Source organism: Centrocercus urophasianus, unplaced genomic scaffold, assembly GCF_019232065.1.
Source record: "Centrocercus urophasianus isolate 14NV4802_14NV808 unplaced genomic scaffold, USGS_Curo_1.0 seq_17, whole genome shotgun sequence".
NCBI lineage: Eukaryota > Metazoa > Chordata > Aves > Galliformes > Phasianidae > Centrocercus > Centrocercus urophasianus.
In genome coordinates, this window is record NW_024884722.1 from 26,895,903 (window position 1) to 26,918,345 (window position 22,443).

At 39.1% G+C, this 22,443-nt stretch overlaps 1 protein-coding gene across 5 annotated transcripts in view; it reads left to right on the top strand.

Annotated features, from left to right (window-relative positions):
- RHOBTB1 (Rho related BTB domain containing 1) overlaps positions 1-22,443 on the top strand; it is a 49,834-nt gene that overhangs the window by 16,704 nt on the left and 10,687 nt on the right. For 3 of the 5 annotated variants that reach the window (XM_042818070.1, XM_042818069.1, XM_042818071.1), the window contains 3 exons: positions 10,134-10,335; positions 10,715-10,818; positions 21,431-21,616. In XM_042818070.1, coding sequence (XP_042674004.1) covers positions 10,144-10,335; positions 10,715-10,818; positions 21,431-21,616 — 482 coding nt within the window. In that variant the 5' untranslated portion in view covers positions 10,134-10,143. Of the gene's footprint in view, positions 1-4,419; positions 4,505-10,133; positions 10,336-10,714; positions 10,819-21,430; positions 21,617-22,443 lie in introns of all 5 variants that reach the window. The other 2 variants (XM_042818072.1, XM_042818073.1) reach the window with 1 other exon arrangement.

Consider the following 22,443-nt stretch of genomic DNA (forward strand, 5'->3'; position numbering starts at 1 on the left):
CTGGCTGCTGGCTGCTGGCTGCTGGCTGCTGGCTGCTGGCTGCTGGCACGCCGGGTGCTGGCGCGCAGAAGCGGCTCACGACACTGCCGCCACCCCTTTACGCGCGGCCCCGGTTTCATGAATGAAATCCAATCGCCGCGCTATAAATAGACCGCGGGGCCGCAGACGTCACAGCGCGCGGCTCTCACCGGCCCCGCCGCAGCCGCCGCCGCCGCCGCCGCCCAAGCGTCCGTGTCAGCGCCCCGGGCCGGGCGGGCACAGCACCACCGGCGGCATGCTGCCTCCGTGCGGAGTCGTGCCGGCGCCCGGCGTCGCACCCCCGCTCTAAGGAGCGGCGGGAAGAGGCGCGGCGGCTGCTGCTTCCCCGTCCCATGTCCCGCCGGGGGGCCGGTCCCGCTGCGCGCGCTCCGGCTGCTGGCTGCCGGGCATCTCGCTATCCCGGGTAGGTCCCCCGTCGCCCGGGCGCGATCGGGCTGCGGCAGCGGGGCCGGGTCGGGCCGGTGCCCCGGCTAGCGGAGCTCCGCGCGGTCCCTGTCCCCGCAGGTGCGCTCTCCCCTCCCCCGAGGTGAGAGAGAGCCGAGTCCTTGATGAAGCCGATCTCTCTCGCTTCCTCTAACAGCGAGGCCACGAGGTGCAAGACAAAAATAGATGATGCGTATAAGAAGCAGAAACCTCCTGGTGCTTGGCACTTCTGAGTGTCATTTACTAAAAACCTGAAGGTTTGGAAAGATTTCTTTCTCTCTCTTTATTTCCCCCTTCTTTTCTCCTGCTTTGTCTGTGGAATCTGTTGTGGGTTACTGTGATGACAGCAGGAGACTGATGTGTGGGGCTCGCAGCATGCAGATTATCAGGTGTCAGTCGGCTTGGTCCTGTCTGAGGACCACGGAAAGGGGCTGCAAAGTGAAACGGGAGTAGACATTGCTTTGTTAAGTCAACCTTCAGTGGATATTGTGGCATCCAGTGCCTGGGGTGAAAGGAAGCTGGTCGCTGACAGACTGAGCTGGACTAGTGAGAGAGCTCGGGATTGCCTTCTGCTGGTCAAAGTACTATGCAGGCTACTAACAATATACTTGTTTAACAATGATAATAACAATTTTAAAAAGCCCTTGAAGCTCTACATATGGTCACAGTGTGAGCAAGGAAGTGATGCCAGAATATTCTCAATGACTTTGTTCATCCTCAGTTTGTGTACTATTTCAGGACACACAGCTGACACAAAGCCAAATGTTCAGCTTGAGCTGTAAGAGAAGCTGGGGTGGAAATTACTTTGTTCAGTGTGTTCAATGGGAGTTCTTAAGCCAGCACTATTTCTAGGCAAAAATTATGTGCGTGGGGAGGAAAACACTGCTGTTACAACCTACAGACATAGAGTTGCTGTTTGACTGTTAGTGTAAGTAACAACTGAATGGGATCTATCTGTATACAGACTGTACTTCAGGATCACAGTGTATGGAAACAGAGCACCTTAATTTCTCTTTAATAATTTACCAAGGCCCTCTCTCAGTAAGTTATGTTTCTCTTTTATGCACTTTGGATTTGTATGCCTGATGTTATGTATCAGGTCTGTGATGTATCCATTCACAGAAAAAAATAACTTGATGAGCTGAATATTTTATACAGGATTCTTTATCTTAGATACATTGTACTTACAGAGCGTAAGATCTGGGACATGCTCAGATGTGTAGAAGTATTTTTATCCAAGAAGAAATAAACATCAGTTTTAACTCTGGACAGCTTTCTAAATCTCCAGCCCTTTTAAAACTACCAAGCTTCACAAATACTGTAGAGTATTATACTGAGAGGAAGAGCTCATCGTTTGACCAGTAAATCCCAATGTTTGACTCTTTGCTAATAGATTTTGTTCACTGGAAAAATCCTTAAGTCCTGCATCCAGATGTTGCTCTGTGCTGATGGAGCTGAAAGGACAGAAAAGCCTTGAATTCGGAAAGGAAAGGAGCAACAGGTGTTTAACATGTCCTGTCCTTGCTCCCACCTGTTCTGCCAGAAGAGTACACAAACACTGTAGAGAGTATATACCTTGGACTTGCTCCCAAGCAGAGCACTTTAGAGAAGGAAAAGTAATGCTGAACAGTCATTATTGCATACAGCAAGTTGCAGCACTCACAGCAAGGCATCACTGAGACTGAGAAGCTAGTCACATCAGTGTGAAAGCACCCTTGGATCATTCTTTGAGTTTACCTAAAAAAGCTCAAAACCTTGTGCTGGGAGTGGATGGTGGTACAGTGTGGAGGCTGGAATTGGTGCAGCCTGGGGTACATGTGGTGATAGTTGCACCCTTTCTTACTGGGGGTAGGCTTGTGAAATTAAACTGCAAGCTCCCTTTGGTTTCCATCTAATACCTTTCTATTTTTTTCTTTCTCTTCTTCTCTGACATAAAAGATACAATATAGCAATTTCTGTCTTCTTTAAAAAAAAAAAAAGAAAAAAAAAAGAAAAGAAATTTTATATGGCAACTACATGTTACAAGTCAACTTCATATATACTTCTTCCTATCACAGTTCAGTGAGCATCATGGGATTTACATTTGAGATATAAATTCAGAACTTGATCCAGGATCTGAAAGTAGCATTTATCTAAAGTCTTCTATCTGACAAAATTTACTTTTCTAGTCAGTGTTTAGGTGTGTGTGTATACACAGGGAGAGAGAGAGTGGGAGAGTCATCTAGAGATGTAATGCACCTGTTACAGGTTCCTTGTAGCAATCATATGTGAGAGTGAATAAAATCACACAAAAAAAATCTTTCCAAAATGTCACTGATTAACAAAATGTATGAGAAGAGTCACCTAAAGTTTGAGGAACGAGAACCTGATTCTGTCTTTTGGAAGGAAAAAATCACAGGAAGCTTCCTGTGTTGGAAAGTCACCAACATCTTTAGAATATTTTTCTTTGTAGTTCTAGCAAAACAGGATAAATGCTTCCCCACAGAAATGTACGGAAGTTGGGAGAATGTCTTTCTTTTGGGTTGGTTTTGTTGTTTTTTCCTCATTTTTCCCAGTTGGGAGTACTGCTCAGAGTAACATACCAAAGGGAGCATACAGTGTCAGCACCTGTCCTTATAGTGGCTAAAATCAGTAATAACCTTAATACAGTATCTGTAGTTTAATGCTCTTAACTACGTAAGAGTAAAATTAGGGATTTCATGGTGTTTATTATCACAAAACCCAGTAGTGCTGAATCAGGCTTGTTCAGTGGCGCTTCTCCCTTTCATCCCAAGTTTTATATTTTTTCCCGGGTACTCTTGAGCATTGTAGCCACTGAGTATTCAGCTGCAGCTTTGCCTCAAATACTGATCCAAACACTGAATAAGGAGATAAGGCATCTGATGCTTCATGTGTATTAATGGGTCAAGTGGTGTGTCAGCATGGTATCTGCAGATGAAAATGTTGGTGCCGAGGACTCAGTGTCCATGCAGCACATGTTTCAGGGACAACAGGGGTTGCTTCAGATTACCTTTCATCTGGTGGGAACTGAACGTTTACTTGTTAGTGGGGGTAACTTAACTTCCACTTAAGATTAACCTGAAATGAATTCAGTTTGTGCACTCTGTGGCTGCTCCTGATGTAAATCAAGGCATAATAAGTGACAAGGCCTGGGATATTTGCTTCAAAAATGTTTTCTTGTCTGAACTAAAATGCTAGTGGTGGTGCACCCTTAATCTGCTACTGAAACACCATCTTTTGCTGCACAAGGAGGAATAGTATAGGGATTTAGTGCACAGCAATATTTTGTATGTGGCTGCTCTATGGGATAACAGCTTTTTGGTGGTGGTTACCACCTGGTCCAAATGGGTATTGTCTGCTCTTCAGTTATCCAGTTCTCATACACTTTTGGTCACATCAGCTGCAGCTGACTTCAATTTGTACTGTTATGCCATATTACACAGGATGCATAGCAATGCTAGAGGTTGCACACTGCCTAGTCCCCTACATCTGCTGCTGTAATCTCTGGTAAAGAGTAAGAGCAGTCAGTTGGAGCCAGCTATATCCTGAATCCTGACAGAACACATTCGCAAAACTATATGAGAGCCATAAATCAATAATGTACAACCTATCCCCTCTTTACAGGGTTGGGTCCAGTGTGGTCACCCTTCCTCACATGTCTGTGTGGTAAAAAGGAAGAAACAAAAGGAGCAGTAAGGACTGTTCCTTGTCATGGCCTGTTCTTGAGGTAGACTGGGAAGATTTGGTGAAAGGAGAGGTAGCATTATTGCATGCTCATCCACAGCACAGTTTCATCCCAGATATCTGCCTTCTGCAATGGCTAAATGTCCTTCACCTGCTGTATGGATTAATTTCTAGAGAGATGATCTCTTCACAGAGGATATTGCAATGTATGTAACAGGTCAAAGTAATACGTAATCTGCTCAGACTAATCAGCTTGTTGACTTTGCACTTCAGGTCTTCCAGAACCTTTTAGAAGACTGACATAGTTCAAGTCTGATGCTGAGCTTCGCATTTGGTTCCGTATTGTCTCCAAATGTCTGTAAGTGTAACACACAGACAGGTCCTTTGTGAACTGCACATTTTGGGAGTCTCAAGAATATCACTGTTTTTAGGTTATCCAAGGAAGTGCTTAAAAGATGTTGTGCTATCACAAAAGTAGCCGCAGTAGGGTTTGATAAAGGGCCCTAATCTGCATTCAGCCCTGAATTTCTTAATCCCACATCAGTTTGTTCTTTTTCAGTCTTTTCCTAGTTCACCTTCAGGGTAAGTTGACAGAACTTCAAATAACGGAACAGGGCAATGCTTCATCATCCTGGATGAGAATAATGGCCCCTGGTGACCTAGTTATCTGATCTCAGCTCAAATCTTGTTACCCTTTGTCACTGTTTGCTTCCCGGATGCTGAAGTGGTTTTCTTGTGTTTGCCTTAGCAGTTGCTCCTTTGGTCCACCTGCAATTTAGTAATAGCCCAAATGTTTATACCTTGTTTTGTGATAACCTTTCAACAGCTGGTACAGGGTTTCTTGTACTTCGTACCATGTTGTGATTTTACTAATATACTTGATGAGACCCTAACCTCCTTACTAAAACCTAGACACAAACTGTCCTTTTTGCCCACTACTCTTTCCCCAAATCAGAGCTGTTTGATGTTAGTGGATTTACCACCTTTCTGCTGGCCTGACTTTTCAAATAATTCCCACTCAAGCTATCCACATTATGTGGTGTGGATTTCAGTGTCTCTTCCCATTAGATTCCTGTAGTAATTGTGATGATGTAGTTTTGATTGGCCACCTATTTGTGTAAAGGCCTTTCTGTTTTGCACATTTGGTTAGTTAACTTGAGCCAGGTTGGAATTATTGATTTTTGTTTTTCCCATGGAATAAAAAACTTTATGGAATAGTCAAGGTCCTGACATACTGTCATTCTGAGACTTCAGCTTAAGGGCTTGCTCTTAATGTGAGAGCTAAGTAACGTGCTTGCTTGTCTTCAGATGCTGTCTCAGTCTTATTGGACATGCTTAAGCACTGAGATAAGAAGTAAACATCTGCAGAGTCACTCTATAATCACTGATTACTGCAGATAGTTTTGGTGATTTATCTGTGATGTTTTGCTGAAAACAGCTGACGATTAGTGGCTGTTCTTCCAATCTTGTCTGTGTTTTGTGTGAGTTAAATGATGATGTAAAACATCTAGATATTTCAAAGTGGGCAGTTAGCTGCATAGGTAGTGAGATCCACATGGGTGGATTTCTGATCCCACATAGGATTTTATAGGTGTGGCAGGGAACATACAGGGAACTTGCTATTGGATTTGGATCATCATCCACTTTCTTTCCAGCAGAGAAAAGTGCAGTTATAGTTTTAAATGTATTAAATTATATTTGTAAATCAAAACAGGTTCACAATTAAGGCCTGGTTAGATTTTGTATATAAGTATACTTTAAATTTATGCTTAGAGAGAGAGGAGCTGATGTGTGTCTGTTGTGTCCCAGTACAACAGCTGATCAACTGTTGTATTATAGGTAGCCTCCATCTATAGATCTTTTGGAAAATTTCCCTAGAAAACAGCATTTCTTTACTGAGGCTAACTGGCCAGAAGGACCTGTTTTCCGTAACAACCACAATTGTATTTTAGCGATAAAAACAAGTGGCTCAACAGTGAGAAATATTAAACAAAAAAAAATTAAGCATCTTTCAGCAATTTGAGTGAAGCAACAGAGGAAGCAATTAGTGTCTGTAACATCTGCAAGACATGGTTCAGTGCAGTAACCTTACATTTCTTTGGAAATAAATCAGCTTTATTTAGAATAGTTCTTTCCTGCTAATGAAGTTAGTTAACTTAATGGTTTATTAAATGGTTTTATCTCAGATTCTGAGTCTGCTCACATCTGCTGATTTTTTGCTGCCTCTGTCTCCCATGATACACAAATAATCACATGTGACAATGTAAAAACAGAAATATCCTGAGCAGTTTTAGTGAACCTATGTTATTCTTGTGGGTGTCCTTCATTTCCATCCATCTTCTCATCTCTCTTTAGAACTAGATTAAGGAGGGAAATCTTACACTGCTTTCTGTGTTGGAAACATCTGATGGTTCCCCCTGTAGGTTTTTCAGTGCTCCTCATTTGCTGATCTTTCAATTTTTCTGTGTCTTTTTTGCCAGCATCCTCTCTGAGACCAGTCACACTTCCAGTAACTTTCCTCTTTCCTTCTCTTGTTTTCTTTTGCTGGTAAACAAAAGTACTGCAGGTTATAGGTCGGTTTTGACTAGTGTTTCATTGGTCCTGGAATGTTATGCTGTTTTTTCTTAAGCTGCATGTAAGCTGGATTGCTCTTGTCTAACCAGTTTTGTTTTAGCTCCAGTTGGTTTTCTCAGATGCTACCAGCTAAAGAGCTCACTTTAGATTTATTTAAGTTTTGCAAATACATGTTTAGCATTTTTAATCAGGATGGTTATATAATAGGTTTAACATAAGCCTAACTTAGAGGATATCTTAAAAACACAACAAAGCAAACTGACCGTGGCTGTATCTTTAAGGTCTTGTACATACTCCTATGTATGTCTATGTACATACTCCTAATGACCATCCCTGTACCTCCAAAAGGTTTTAGCCACATTTACAAGCATTTAATGCACACATTTTGGAAACTGTTTCTACTGTTACTGTCAGTTTTTGTTTGAGCTGTCTAAATATCTGGCCAGGCTTATTTCTGTTAGCTTCTTCAGAGTCTTTTCCTGTTTTCTGTTTTCTGTTCTCCTTCTCAAAACTACTTAACAATATTAAAGCGATCTGCATTTTTAGTATAGAGATACTCCATATCTACTGGAGTGGTTTTAAGAGCTTTTCTTAGCAGAGCCACAAAGCTTTAGCATTGTTTTTATTCCCAGTTTATTTTAATCTCTGTCCTGTGCGCTATTGAGTCATGCTAAAAATATCTTCATTAGACTGCCATTGATCGCCAGCAGAGCATACAGGCACACTGTGTCTGAATTCTAGGATAACTTTGCTTTTATTGAATAAGTATATCAGAAATAATAATAATTTAAAAAAAACCCTCATTTTTAAATTTCATTTTTGTGTGTTTCTTTTCTAGGACTCTCAAATAAGTGCATTGATTTCTCTTGTTATCTTTATTAAGATTTTCCTATTTTAAACTTGCTTTTCCAGCTCAGTGCTTAATCCATATTTTGTGCCAAACTGTAGTGTAATTTTGCTGAACTACAGTTTCAGAATTCTTGAAAAATTTTAAAATCAGATTCTTACAAAAAGTTAATTGGAACAACAGCATTTTAATGGAATATTGGGTTAGAGGAAAAATTGTTTGGGCACCACTCTGCTTGGTAGTTTAAAACCAACCAGACACGCTGGCTAGCCATGTGCCTTCATTTTGTTTTCCAGCCTTGTAAACACATTCCATCTGTGATGTCTAGTCCATGCATGAATAAAATATGAAGCAATTTAATACCACATAATGTGTTGGGGGTTATTCTCTATTCTCAGATGTGAAATGAAACTATTTTAGATTGCATGTTGAAATCTCTTGGGGTTTTTTTTGCTACTCGTTCAGGGCCCTGGCTTTCAGGCAGTAGTGTACAAATAATGTCATTTTCTGTAATGTGGAAAACACCACATTATTTTTTTATTGGTCTTTTGTTTATATTGTAGCTGTGTACTTGGAAGGGGTGGATGAAAGGAAAAAAGAGTTATCTCTCATTCTGGCTTTCTTATACTTGGATTCATGGTGATCATACAAAGCTCATGGTCCATCCCAGGCATCAGCCTTGTGAGAGCTTGCATGCAGCGAGCAGAGGTGGTTGGATGGCAGAAGTAATTGGAAAGTCTCTGTAGTCCTTTAGCCCATGGCTATTCACCTTTCACTACTCAAATGAAAGGATAAAGGAGGTATCTTAATAGCTTTCATTCCTTAGCAGCTAAAACCTCTGTGGCAACACAGCATGCTATCACAAGGCCGTTACATTTTACATTAAGTAAATACTGCACATGTATGCTTGAAACCACAGGATCTGCTCTAGAGTTTACGGGCCTGTGCTGCAGACTAGTGTAGGACAACTCTCTAAAATGTATTCTTACATGCTGGTCAGTGCTGTGGCTTTTCCTGTAGCGTTCAGTGTCTATGAAAACATATTGTAGTGACACAGCAGTGGGATAAACTCACTCTTGTACAGCTGTCAGTGCGATCTGTAATTCCTCACAGCCACGTAAATACAGATTAAAATAACCGTGTCATGGCCATTACATAGTTTCTTTTGCAGTCTGTGCTCAAAATTTACAATCTTTGGATAACATTTAGTCCTAACGCTGACTTTTGTTTGTCTGTTTACTTCAGTTAAAGTAATGAAGCTTATTAAAATTTGTGTTTGATTCCAAATTACTAAATGTGATTTTTCTTAAATCAACATAGTGCCTCTGACACAATGAAGAATGACCATCAGAACAGCTTGTATCTCATATTTTCAGTACCCTAATAGTTAATACATGTGCTATATTTAGGAGCAAATGAGATACAAGTATTAAAAAAGTTGTTGAAACAAAGGCACGCAGTAATTTATCTGTTGTACTTTTTCTTCTCAGGAAAAAAAGGACATCATCACTCCAGATGGTGGTCTGTATTTTGTCAGTTAAACTGCTGTAGGTTTTGTTGCTGAAATAGCTGTTAGGCAGGTCTTTCTGAACATGTTTGTGCCTTGTACTTTTCCTCTGCCTTGACTACATTCCCCAGCAAAGACCAGATTGCTGAAGAGAGATGATCAGACATTGGAAAATGAAAAACTATGATCCTGCATCCCTTTATTAGTGAATGACAGACTTCTGTAGAAAATGGGCAAGGTTAATTTTAGTCTTTCAAATATCTTTCTGTTCCACCTTATATTCATACCCAGGTGTTTAATCAATAAATTGCCAAAGAATATGTAAGTAAATACTTTCAGTAATACCTTTCAGAATCAGGATTGTATCTTCAAAAATCTCATTTTCTTTACTTTTCAGCATCATGTTAAAAAGTTTATTGGTATATGTGAGCACATTTGGAAGTTTCTGCAGGGCTGTTTGGTTTCATTAGACTCCCTGATCTTTACAAACTTCCTTGGAAAATTATGAGTATGTAATATGTGCAGGCAGTAATAGGAGCCATGGTTTGTAGAGAACAGTCTCTGGAGCAGTCTTACAAAGTCTGTTTTATTGTGTGCATAAAACTAAAACCATCTGTGTGACTTAGTCTTAGCAATATTGTTTGGAGAGCCCTAAATCAAATCCCGAATGGGCAAGATTAGAGAAGGCAAGTTTATACTAGAACCTTTCAGGTTGAACCCACTGATGTCCAGTCTTTTCTCCTTCTTAGCATAAAAAGTATTAGCAAGAGGTAAGTTTGTGCTAGCTGTCCTTGTTTCACCAAGATCTGGCTTCTGCAAACAGGCTTTGTTTACAGAAACTGAAGTGAAAATAGCATGTGAACAACATAAACTGACTGCGGTCAAAATAGTCCTGCATTTGCATAACTGTGCAGTATTTAAAGGATACTTTGGTACAGCTACAGACATTTCCTTGAGGCTTCAGTCTTTCTCAGACATCTTTGAAGAAGTAGAAGGGTCTGGTTCTAAATAACATTATTTGTACTGTGGTAGAAAACAATTTTAACTGTCTTGTTACAGTTTTTGGTAAATGGACATTGACATGGACTACGAAAGACCCAACGTTGAAACTATCAAGTGTGTGGTGGTTGGAGATAATGCAGTGGGGAAGACTCGTCTAATTTGTGCAAGAGCTTGCAATACAACCTTGACTCAGTATCAGCTGCTGGCAACTCATGTACCAACAGTCTGGGCCATTGATCAGTACCGTGTCTGCCAAGAGGTAAGGACTGCAGGTTTACAGAATAGGGAGTGCATGCTTTGAGGTTGCACTAATATTTACTGGCTAGCCTTTCCCTGTCAAAATGTAACAGTGCACTCAGATATACTGCATGCATGGTTTCTGCTGCAGCCATGGTCTGGAAAGCAAGGAGGGCTGTCATGTCCCTGAGTCTGTCATTCCAAAGTGTGTTGGTTTGTTTGTGTTTTAATTAAAACTATTTTGAGAAGATTAATATATTGCTTGTGTTTTATGAAATATACAATTCACTGAAAACCATATGATAGACTCTTGATGTACTATGTTTTGAATCTCCTTACAAGGCAAATTAGAAATGTACTCGTTTGATGGAGGAAAGGAACATAAGTTGTGCTCTGTTTAGGTTCTTGAACGCTCACGAGATGTTGTGGATGAAGTGAGTGTTTCTCTCAGGCTGTGGGATACGTTTGGGGACCACCACAAAGACAGGCGCTTTGCTTACGGAAGGTAAGTTGATCCAGGCTAAACTTTAAATAGTACTTGTAATAAAATTTAGAGCATAAACCTTTGCAAATCTTGATTTTTGAAAAGCAAGGACTTACAAATAATCAAGGGTATTCCTATTCCTGCCTACTGGAAAGAGGATTATATACCAGAAGGATTAAAAAGAGATAAATATTTTAAAAGCTGTGTGGTTTTACTACACAACATTTCCTTGAAATGCCTGCTAAGCTCTGTGAACAAATGTCCCATTTCAATTTTTAAAGAACATTCCCAAAAATAAGATCATGGTTTTACAAAATTGAACATTGGTATTCCCTGCCTGATTAAGCAGCATATGATGTAATTGCCTACTTAATGCTGAAAGAACAAGCAGAGATACTGGGAACCATTATTAGCATTCATTGGAATATTTCTTGTAACAAAACCTGCCATGTTGATTGGACAGCTCACATGAAATGGACAGCTCACACCGAATGAGCAGAGCCCATTCCATGAAAGGTGAGGTACTTCTGTATGCAAATATGACAGCAGACTACCTCTATGGAGCAAATGTTTAGCTCCATACAAGAAGATGGGGTCTGAATAGTTTTTTCCATAACTAACAAGGAACAACTAACAAGTAACTAGCAAGAGCAAGGTCTCAATCCTCACATATTTTCTCTCCTTCTCTAACTTTTTTTTTTTTTTAATGTCTGGTTGTACCCTTTAAGTTGTATAGTGTCTGTCCTATCTTCAAATTACATTTTGCCAAAACATATTTACTTTTCCTTCACTACATGATGAAACGAGCACCTTTGGGAGATGATGGTCTTATCTTCATCCCTCAGAATCACTGCAGAAGGGTTCTGTGGTTGAATTCAGTTGTTAAATTTTCAAAGTATAAAACTATATAGCAGTTGGGACAAACTATTCTTTGCATACAGCCCTATGTTAGTAGTGTGCTTTCATGAATTAGCTTGAATTTTGTTTGTGTCAGGAGCTAAGGTGCAGCACCACAGCAATACATAGGGATAGAACATGTACCATTTGTCAGTAAGGTCTGTGTGTGATTTCTAGGTTAGCGCTGATTTAATACTCAGTGCTGCTCCAGTATGTGAGTAGATACTGTTTTAACATTTGGCACATATGGAACCTACTTTGATAAATTTAGATGTAACTTAATGATTCCTCTGAATGTTCCTCTTTGGTGTGGCCTCCTGATATTCTGCAACAGATACTGTGCCACTGAGAAGATTACTAGAGATTAAGAGAACAAAATCAGGCATGTTCTGAACTCTGATCCACTGTTTGCTGACAGGATGGGAGAGGGGAAAAACAGCATACTTACTGTCTAATCCTGCAAACACCAAGGAAGACATGAATAAATGAAGATCTTATAGGATTAATCATACGAACACAGGCATTCATATGTGATGGTAGCAGAACCGAGTGCATGTAGAGTCAGGTTTGTTATACCTGGTCAACTTCAAAAGGCTGTTCTAAAAACTTACTGTGCCATTAGTGGTTTATCTTCTGCAAGTCTTGTAATACAGTAAATCACTGGAAACTCTCTTACAATTTCGGTTCTAAAGTTTCCCAGTCGTAAACAATGATCAAGGACTTGAAAAATATATATGCATACCAGTGTTGTAAGTCTGTTGTTTAACATTTTATCTATTTTAGCATTTCTAAACGTTTAACCATTCAAAAAAATACTGAATATTCATGTTTATAGGAATTCATTTAAATAGCATACATTGAGCCACAGTCTACTCATAGCAGAGTGGAATCTTTCAGCGAACAGTTTATATTGAACTGCTCAAGGTTACACCTAGAGGTACTCTGTCAGACTGTCTGAAAGGTTCTTTAATGAGATATTCCTTCAGTTCCCTACAAAACCATTTTATGCATGTGCTCCTTGTGCAAGGGAAGGTTTATTTCAGCCGAGCACTCAACCAAGACCTCTAATTGTTCTAAACATGGTGTAACAAGAACCAGCAGGTCATTAATTCACTTGCTGCACGTTGGAAAAGATTGTTCCATACAGTTTTGCAAAATGTTACATAAATAGATATGCTATAAATGACAGGGCAAACAGTTAAGAGGACTTGCAGCAAAGATAAATCCTTCTTAATTCTTTATTTTTCAGATAGAAACATTAAAGAAGATTGGCAAAAGGAGTGTTTTTCAACTATTTTTGTGTGTGTGAGAGAGGAAGAAATAAACATATTTCAATACCACTGAGGATGGAATGGTTAATATTTATAGTGTTATCCTTTAAAATGAAAGTGTGGGGAGTGAGATCAGTCTGTGCTCTACTCTGTGGTGTTTAGTATAGTAATCACAATCCTACAGGAGCTTTGGGAAACAGATCCTGGCAGATTACAGGAGGAAAGGGAGGTTGCAATGATTTACCAGTGTCCCTGGGAGGCACAAAACTGCGTGTTTAAAGACAAGAAAACATCTTTATTTACACTTCTTTCAGTTTTCAGGATAGCTATCCTTCTGACAATCTGATTTTGAATACTTGTCAACTTGTTGCTATGTTCAAATTAATTCAAAACAGGAAAAAAATTGGCTTGCACTCTTTTTCCCTCATGTAAACATATTCCAACACAGTTTGATTAATAACCTACAAAGTTTTTTGATATATGCAGCTCTAGTATGTGTAAACACAAGCACAGAGCTCATTTGTGAAATCAAGAGTTAATTCAGCCTTTATCAAATATTTGTTCTCAATACTACGAGTGTGGTTTGTCAGCTAATGTAGCCAGGATGATTTATTTACTTGCAACTTAAGTATGAGCTGTAGACCAAACAAAATCTGTTCATACAGCTTGGGCAGCAAACGGCTTTTTCCTCATGACTTACAAATGTGAATGAGCCTTTCTGTGAAACTACTGACAGAGCTTCTTAAAATATGTTCATAGTATTACCTCTGTTCTGAATGGATTTCATAATCTTTGTGGGTATTGTATATACACAGAGGTACACATGCATTCATCTTTTCCTCTGTGGTTACAGGTTTCTTAACACGTTACTTCCATGTAATTGAATCCATAGAAACACACATTTAGATCACTGCTGAAATGAGTCCATGAGAAAAGGTGTTTATCACCAGTAGTTGAAGATTTTTGCCAATCTGTTTAAGGGTTCTTTAGTTTTCTGGGCATTGTTGCTGCTGTTTTTTGGTTTTCATAAAAAGCAGCGATGATAGTGTTTCTCTAACAACAAAGCCCAGGTAGCTTTGACGTAAAATGTTATTTGCATTCAGGAAACTTGACAAGATTAGAGTGAAGTGGGTGTCTTCATTGTGTGCAACTGTGCACACAGATTAGTTAGATCAATTAGATCATCTGTTACTTGCTGTCTGTGCCAAAGTTGGGAATGGCAGAAGCTCCTCTACTTTGTTCAGAGGAGTAAGATTTCAGAAATGCTTTGAAAAAGCCCACACTTTTCTCAAGACAAGGAATTCTGCTATTTTTATATTAGAGCAATGATCCTACTTGCACATACCTTTTACTGGTCTTTTACTGGCAAGGGCTGGAAGGAGACTGCAGAGATGCATCTTTGCAGTAGTAGCACTTAGAAGAGTTTTTTGCTCTGCTGACAAAGAGTCAGCTGGTGGAGAATCCACTTGTTTCCAGACATGGTTTTTTTTTTTGCTTTAACTGTTTATTTTTGGAGTGTTTAGCTGCCACAAAAAAAAATGGCGTGCTGTATCTTCAAGTCGTCTTCATTGACCAACATTTTGAGCCGTTCCTGTACTTTACAGTGGCTATTCAGGTTCTTCATCAAGTAGTTCTGAAGTCCTGTAAAAAAATTCTGATATTTGATGCAAAATATTTTTTCTTTTGAGTTGGTCACCACCAAGAAAAACTATAATAAGTAGAGTTTCATAGATCACTTTCTCAAGAGATTTTCTTTTGATATGGAGTATATACGCACAATTTTTTTTTCATTACGTACACTAACATTTCAGGCTTTTCCACTCAATCAACATGTAAGTATTTGCTTTATGTACTTAAAGCAGTAAAATCAGTGCAGATCTATTATTTGTCTTTTCTGCATGCTGCCATGGCTCCATACTGTGAATAGAAAGAGCTTGGAATTGTGGTTAGGAGTCCTTCTTTCCTTAAAAGGATGTGTACCTAATAAACAGTGGTGTCTGAGGCTCTGTTTGACATACAGTAGAGAAAAACCTCTAATGTTTCAAAGTTTTCAAGTCACTCCTTGACTGGAGTGAAAAAGTATGTATCTAATATTATTTGCTGTATTACATAGCTTTCTTTTTTTCCCTTGTTCTCATAATTCACTGTCTGGGGGAGGGAATGGGAAGAAGGTATTTGGGCTCTATCCTAAGGACTGCAGTGCAAAAGGAAAATCTTTCAGAAGTGCTGAACTTGATAACTGACTCTGCAGAAATGTAGATCTCTGTGAATTATTTCTTTGTGCATATCTACTAGGTAGAGCTCTACTTTAAAGTTCTTAGTCTGAATTTCCTTATGCGTATATCAGGATACAGAAACCACTTGCACAACCACCTGTAAATATTTTAAGTGGATTTCACTTACCAATAACTTCTTGAAATCAACTTGCAAGTTTAAACTTCCTGACAACTGTTGTTTTTTTTAAGTAATAAATGATTGTGGTGACAGCCCAAAAAAAGCAAAAAAAAAAAAAAAAAGTATTTTTTCTCTCCAGATAATGAAGGTCTGTCTAGCATCTGTTAATGTTCAGTTTTCTTGTCTTGCGTGACTTCAGAAGTTACTCTCGTAGTGGATGCAAAACAGACCCTGTAATTCTGTCCTCTGCTCTAGACTTTTGCCTCTCTTTGTCCTTTCCACTGTTGCCTTTCATTAGCACTTATAAAAAATCATCATTTATAGGAATGTTAGGATCTAGCTCTGGATCTTCATTTTTGTGTTTGCTTTCTATACTTACATCCATTCCCTACCTTTAGGGTCTTTTTTCTTTCTAAATTTCGTTGGTTCAAATGGTATTTCAGCAAAATCTCTTCTTACCTCCCTCAGACTTGTTTTTTTTTTTCTAACAGAGCAGTAGTTCCTGGTATTTTTTAAGAGGATGGTGTGGGAGTAAATAAGGGGTTCATTTGTTCTTGCTTTTATTTTGCTGCAGTTTCCTTGACAGAAGTTGCTGGTTCTCCGTAGACAAATAGCATGTAGTTCTAATCTGCAAGCTGCCTGCTTACAGAAAATATAGTAGAAAATAACAAAATAAGGGTGCAAATCTCATCTTTCCCTCTGTCCGTTTTGTGCATCGTTTTGTGAGTTTATATTATTTCATCTTCCATCCAAAGGCAGCATTCAGTTAACAAAAACATTACTAGCTAAATCCTCTTTAGTCCCTTTTTTATTTCTGGCTGTTTTTTTTTTTTTTTTTCCATCCTTTTTTATGGTATCGCTGGCTTTTTTTTTTTTTTCCACCCTTCTCCCTTGATTTGGTGTTCAAGCTGTGTGTCTTACTTTTATAAACATTGATTTTGCAAATTAAGAATTTCTGACTCCAATTAATTATCTCTATAATTCTATTTATCATGGAATTTTTATTCCCCTGTTAGGAATGAAGTACTCTGTATCTCTGCTCCTGTGGATGTGCTTAGTATTTTGTTAGTTAGTAAAGTACAAACATACTGTATTCCAAGGAGAACTTTACTGAGTTGAAACTGGCAAAGTTTGGCCCAGAATACTACTAAGGTAGTTTGCAGACAGCCTGTTTCATCTGCAGATTTCTGTGTGGCACTAAGATGGTATTCTTTTTATGCAAATGATGAACCAGACTTATGGGTAAATTTACTTCTTATAGCCAACAATAAAATGAACCAAATCCCCAGGCTTTCTAAGAAGTACTTTAAATTAAAAATAAAACTGCTTTCCCCGTTTCATTGTTGCAGACCACCATTCTTTTTAGCACTACTGCTGCACAGACATTTGAACACTAAGAACAGCTCTTGCAGGTTTCTGCTGTGGAGGATATGGTATCTTAATTCTTAATGATATTGAAACACTTTTTGCCATTCATTGCACATGCACCACTACTTTTTCCATGAGTTCCTCAAAGGAAATAGAGATTTTTTAAACGCTTACAGTTAAGAATGATGTATTATTTGTGAACAATGTATGGGAAAATCTTCCACTTTTGAACCACAACCTTGAAATACACAGCTTTCCTAAAGCTAGCTTTATCATCTTCTTATGACTTTTGTTTCTAACTAAAAATGATGTTACAAAAATTGTAGCAATAGATCTGCATGCTACTCATCACAAAATGGGAATATATTTCAGGGCATTTTGACAGTTTTGCTCATTACACCAGTATTTAAGAAGCTTCGCTGCTGTCGGTAAAGTATAGAACTAATTGATTCTCCTGCTCACGTCCAGGGCATTGCATGGTCTTGTCCTGCCTTACCTGGATACCTTCAGTTCTTCACGTGCTAGGCACACCCCGCATTTTAGTTTTCCTATTGTCTCATCTGTTTTGAGTGTGTGCACATAAGTCCTGTTTTTTCAGGTCATTTTGTTATGCTCATGGGTCACTTAATGAATTTCTTCTCATTTCATGTGATGACTGCAACTGCATTTACTAAAAACTGAGTTCTATTGAAAACATCAGTCCTGCTTATAGCTGTCTGCATAATTAAAAGTTAATTTAATTTAAATTAAAAAGTGCTTTTTGGTTTTTGTTTTGGTTCTTTTTGCAGCTCTGTGAGATGTATGTATGACAAAATGTTGTATAATCAAGTGAATCTCTCTCTTCAAAGGATTGATGGGGAGATACAGCAGGATTTTGTTGTGCCATAAATGAGATTCTGGATTTAATTTGTAGTCTTCTACAGCCTGAATCTACTGTGTTTGCAGCTGATGTGTGCAGTCGGGCTGTCCTACAATCTGTTCATTCATGTGGCTGAAAGCCTATGCAGTGTCCAATTCTGTCTCAAATCGGATACATTTAACTGTGGCACGGTCCTCTGAGGAATTCCAAGGCAAAATTATGGGACATGTAGAGAAAAAAAAAAAAAATGAGGGCAGAAGGAGCAAAAGCAAAACAACATTTTCTTGATCAATCAACCTGTAAAGATTAGCTGTTACGGTAAAATCAGAAGAGTCTAGCTGTTTGAATGAACCTCTGCAATAGAGCTTGCTCTTTAAAATTCTAAGAATGGACTCCCTTTTTTTGAACTTGTATCTTCGCAGGGAATGCTAATATCTAGATACAGGGGGAAAAAATGTAGTCTGTTCTTAAAGTTTCCTTTGAATGAATAGGTGTAACAGCCTTCTTGTCAAACAAAATATAACTTGTCTATCCTTAAAGTGATTCTGTCAGATTTGTCTCTTGAGTCTCAATTAAGCTCTCTAAAACAAATGCATACTTCTAACTTGTCTTCTAGAAAGACAAAAAGATAGCATTGCAGTACAGTTCAGCCTTTCTCCCGCCTTCTTTCCTACTCCTTCCATTTATTTCTGGATCAGATGCATCTCCTCTTCACAGTCTGTATTCCTCAGCTTTATTTCTTCCCTTTTCCAAACCAAACAGTATTACTCCATGACTGCGTGACGATGGCGATACCCCATAACTGTAACCAGCAGTTCTTGAATGCAGCAGTTTTTCCCACTATCTTTTAAATTACAAACTACACAGAACTTCTTCATAGGTAATGCAGCATATACGCATTTCAGAAAGCAACCTGTTTCTTTAATGAGCCATAAATCCACATTAGAGTATCTGCAGCCATCACCATAGTTTATAACTCTAGTTTCCAACTACAAAATGATAAACTTTTAAGCACACTTGCCATAGAATTTATGAGATGCCATTTAATATCGCTGTTTCCTTGAAATTGTATCTAAAATAAAAGTATTAGTTAAGATGAAACTATGTAGTAGTTTGTCACTGAGAGATGGCTCAGCAGCGTGATGTGCAGCTGTATCTGCAGTGCACCTCATTACACTGTTCAGGAATATACACAGCATGTAAGCAGATGAGTCTTCAAAAATCCCAGTCCCAAACCAGTTGAATACTCCGTTATAGAAAGCAGCCTTCTGTAAAAAACATTACTTTATCTGCTGCTTCTAACAGCTCTTTCAGAAAGGCTGGTCACATGGCTAATATACTGCCTTTTCTCCCCCACCTTGGGAGTTTCTGATGGTAGCAATTGCTGAGAAACTTCAGATGGGTGCAGTAGTTACCTGTACCTTGCCTGCTGCCAGACCATGCGGCTGCTAATTTAAAACTATCTTGTCATTTTGCTGTAGTACTTGCTTTTCTGCAGTGACTTCCTCTGCTGTCTCTACATCTGATAGTTTGTATCTCAGACACTAGGAGCTCCCATGTACATGTCCCATGTAGCAGCACACCATGTACTAATTCCTGCCACAGACGTGGTTCTCCAGAGGCTCTTTTTTTCATTCTCTGAAGTTTAAAAGGGGTAGCTGCTTTCATGAAAAGTTCTTATCCATGTGCAAACGTGTACCACTGAATGCATTGAAGTAATACTTATGTTTGTGTGCATCTCAGAATGTTTATGACCTACTTTCTTTGTCCATAGAAGCCTCCTATAAGTTGTCTATAGCTATGTTTAGAGCAAGCTGGGCACACATCAGATGTAAATGTTTTGCAGTAAGAATTATTTCCCCAACCACAGATCTGCACTGGGTCTGGTCTGCTGAGTGATTTGGGGCTGTCCTGGCCAAGGAAACAGGTCGTAGGTCGTCCCTGGCTTGTCTCGACAGCCCAGCTCTGGCCATCCCAGCACTGGGCAGTACAAGTGCTGGGGGCAGCTGTTGTCACCTCCTGCCTAGGAGCTCCTGCAGAGTTCTCTTTACTTCTGGTTTGCAGAGATGTGTATCCTGTGGTTTGTAGAGTCAGGAGGGTTGAGTGCTCATGGCTGCAATTACTTGGCTTAGGTATCAGTTTCTGAAAATCACAAGACAGACTGTTCAGTTATAGTTAGAGCTGGCCTGACAGCCAACGTTCCCTGCTCTGGCAATTCTGATCATCTTAAATTAAACAATTGAGCAGATCAGAATACGTCTAACAGATTTTTCACTGTAGCTACACATTGATTCCTCCTTCCTGGAATCTAAGCAAATTTCTCCTGGATTTAGGTTTTATTCTTATGTGACCTCGAATAGAGCAAACTTAAATTTGATTTGTATTTGCTTCAGTTGCATAGAAGACCCGTGTTTTGGCTACTTACCTCTCCCTATTTAGCAGATAACATTCCAATTTGAAAAGGGCTTGTCTCTAAATATGACAGATGTGTTGTAGTTTATATGAGGTACAGATCTGGAGCTGGTGCATTTCTCCTGTGTGAGTTATGCTCGCAGCAGTACCTGCACTGTTGCAGCTATTTTTAGAAGCAGTCCCGCTGGGTATGTCTGTGCCCTCGCTGTAATGTAGAAAGCAGCAGTACTGAGGAGGTATTCCATTATTTAGAAGGCAAATGCTAAGATTCATTGTTCCTTCTGTATCTTTTATGCGAACTACGGACACAGCATATTGTGCTAAATGAACGAGTAACAGAACTGAGGTAGACATAGTATTGCTGAAGTTATTCTGCTGTCAGCTCTGTATTAGCAAGTTCCCTCTACCACCCCAGATGTCCCTTTCCCCCAGTCTTTTCTTAGAGTTTCAATTCAACATTGTTTTTTTAATTTTAATTTTTGTTGCTCTTGTTTTTCTTTCATGAGAGACCCAGGAGTGTGAAAACTGCCTTATAAATCCCATCCTAGTTTAGAAATAAAGGAATTATCCCAGGATAGGAATGCTCTGAGACAAGTACTTAAGCATTTCTCACCATTGGGGTGCTAGGTCTGGCAAGTGGTTTGGTGGCCGAACTCCCAACTTTAATCCTCATGTTTGTGCTTTAGAAAGCGGTTTTATTTACTGAAATATTTTGTCTTTTCTTAAAACTTGTAAAAGCTCTCAAACGTTTTTGTGCTTGCACTGATTTAAGGTACTGTGCTGCATTGCCCTTATTTTTAGAATACTCATTTTTGCTTGTATTGTGGAAGTGATCATTGCTGTAAATTCTGTGGCAATTAATCATTTTAACAGGTTATTTATTAAAGATGTTGGAAGCACTGCTGTACAGAGTGCATTGCAGAGGATACAGCCTCACTATCTAGAAGAATGCAGTAAAGTTATTCCTCTGTGACAAGCTCGGAAATGGTCTGTCTGCTGGTGTGGCTTTTCTGGAATTCTGTGTAACACCTTTCTAATTCCTGAGCACCAGTGATCTTTAAATTGCATTCAGGTATCCAGTCAGCAGTTGCAAGCAATGACAGCCTGTGGACAACTGCAGTGTAAAAGTAGAAAATGGCAAGTTCTACCTCCCTTCTTAGTGCTCTGTTTATATGTGCAGAGATCATCTCTCTGCATATGGGGCCAGTGCTTCCTAAGTATGTGGCTCTGTGCTCTCGTGCTTTTGTGATTAAATGCATAGCTTCTGTAAAACCTTTGCATGAACAGCATGTGTTCTCTTGTTGGGTGTCAGTGTGTTTTTCAAAGCACACAATGGAATAGCTTCAAGCAAGAGTGATGAAAATAGGTGTGAAGTTGCAGTGGAAAGTGTGCTTGTTGGGTTTTAATTGGTATCTTCATGTTCCCTTTCTAGGTCTGATGTAGTTGTTCTCTGCTTTTCAATTGCTAATCCTAATTCCCTGAATCATGTGAAAACGATGTGGTATCAAGAAATCAAGCACTTCTGTCCTCGTACACCTGTCATTCTGGTGGGCTGCCAACTAGATCTCCGCTATGCAGATCTTGAGGCTGTTAACAGAGCCAGACGGCCCTTGGCAAGGTAAAGTTTAAACAAGAATAGGAATTTAAAATGTAAATCAAATGTAATAACTTCCGAAGAGAAAAAGCAGAGCATGACATTTCCCTCCTCCCTTTTTTTTGAGTAAAATTGTAATTCGTAATTCTGTTGTTTTGGCTCATTACTTCTTAAACACACACAGTTATTATATGTTTTCAACAATATTTTTGCTCATTGGACATCCAAACTTGCATGGGTGCCTGGACACTAGTATAATGTAGATAATAATGATTACTGGGGGCTTTTATATATCTTTCTCCATCCAAATATGTGTCATGTCCTACCCTGTCTTTCCTATGAGGTACTGTTTTAAACAGATTGGTTCTATTCATGTATCTTAATTTTCAATGGGTTTTTCTTTTCTAAACATAATCCTAGATCATGCCAGAAAATAAGTGCTCCAAATTAAACTGGAGATTGAGAGAGTTAGGAGCTTCTGTAGAGAAGCTTTGCTTTTCCTAGATTCAAAAAGAACAACAACTTTCGCATATTGCTTCTAGTTTCTCCACTTTATAAGAATCTTGAATGATACCAGATTCATGAATAGTATCTGTGAAAATATAGTTAAAGCATCTGTTGTGACCTGTTACCATAAAAAGGCTGAATTAATATTACATGGGCTCTTATACAACTTTACCTTACATTCAAATTCTTGTCTTGCAATAACGTTTTCTTGGGTTTGCTTTTTTAAAAAGATTACCTTTTTGTGTGGGTGATCTGGGTTCTCTTGTGGACTCTTTAAAAGGAAATATTTTTCAAAACTCAAAATTATTCTGATGTTCCTTTATGATTTCACTAGTAATGAAGTT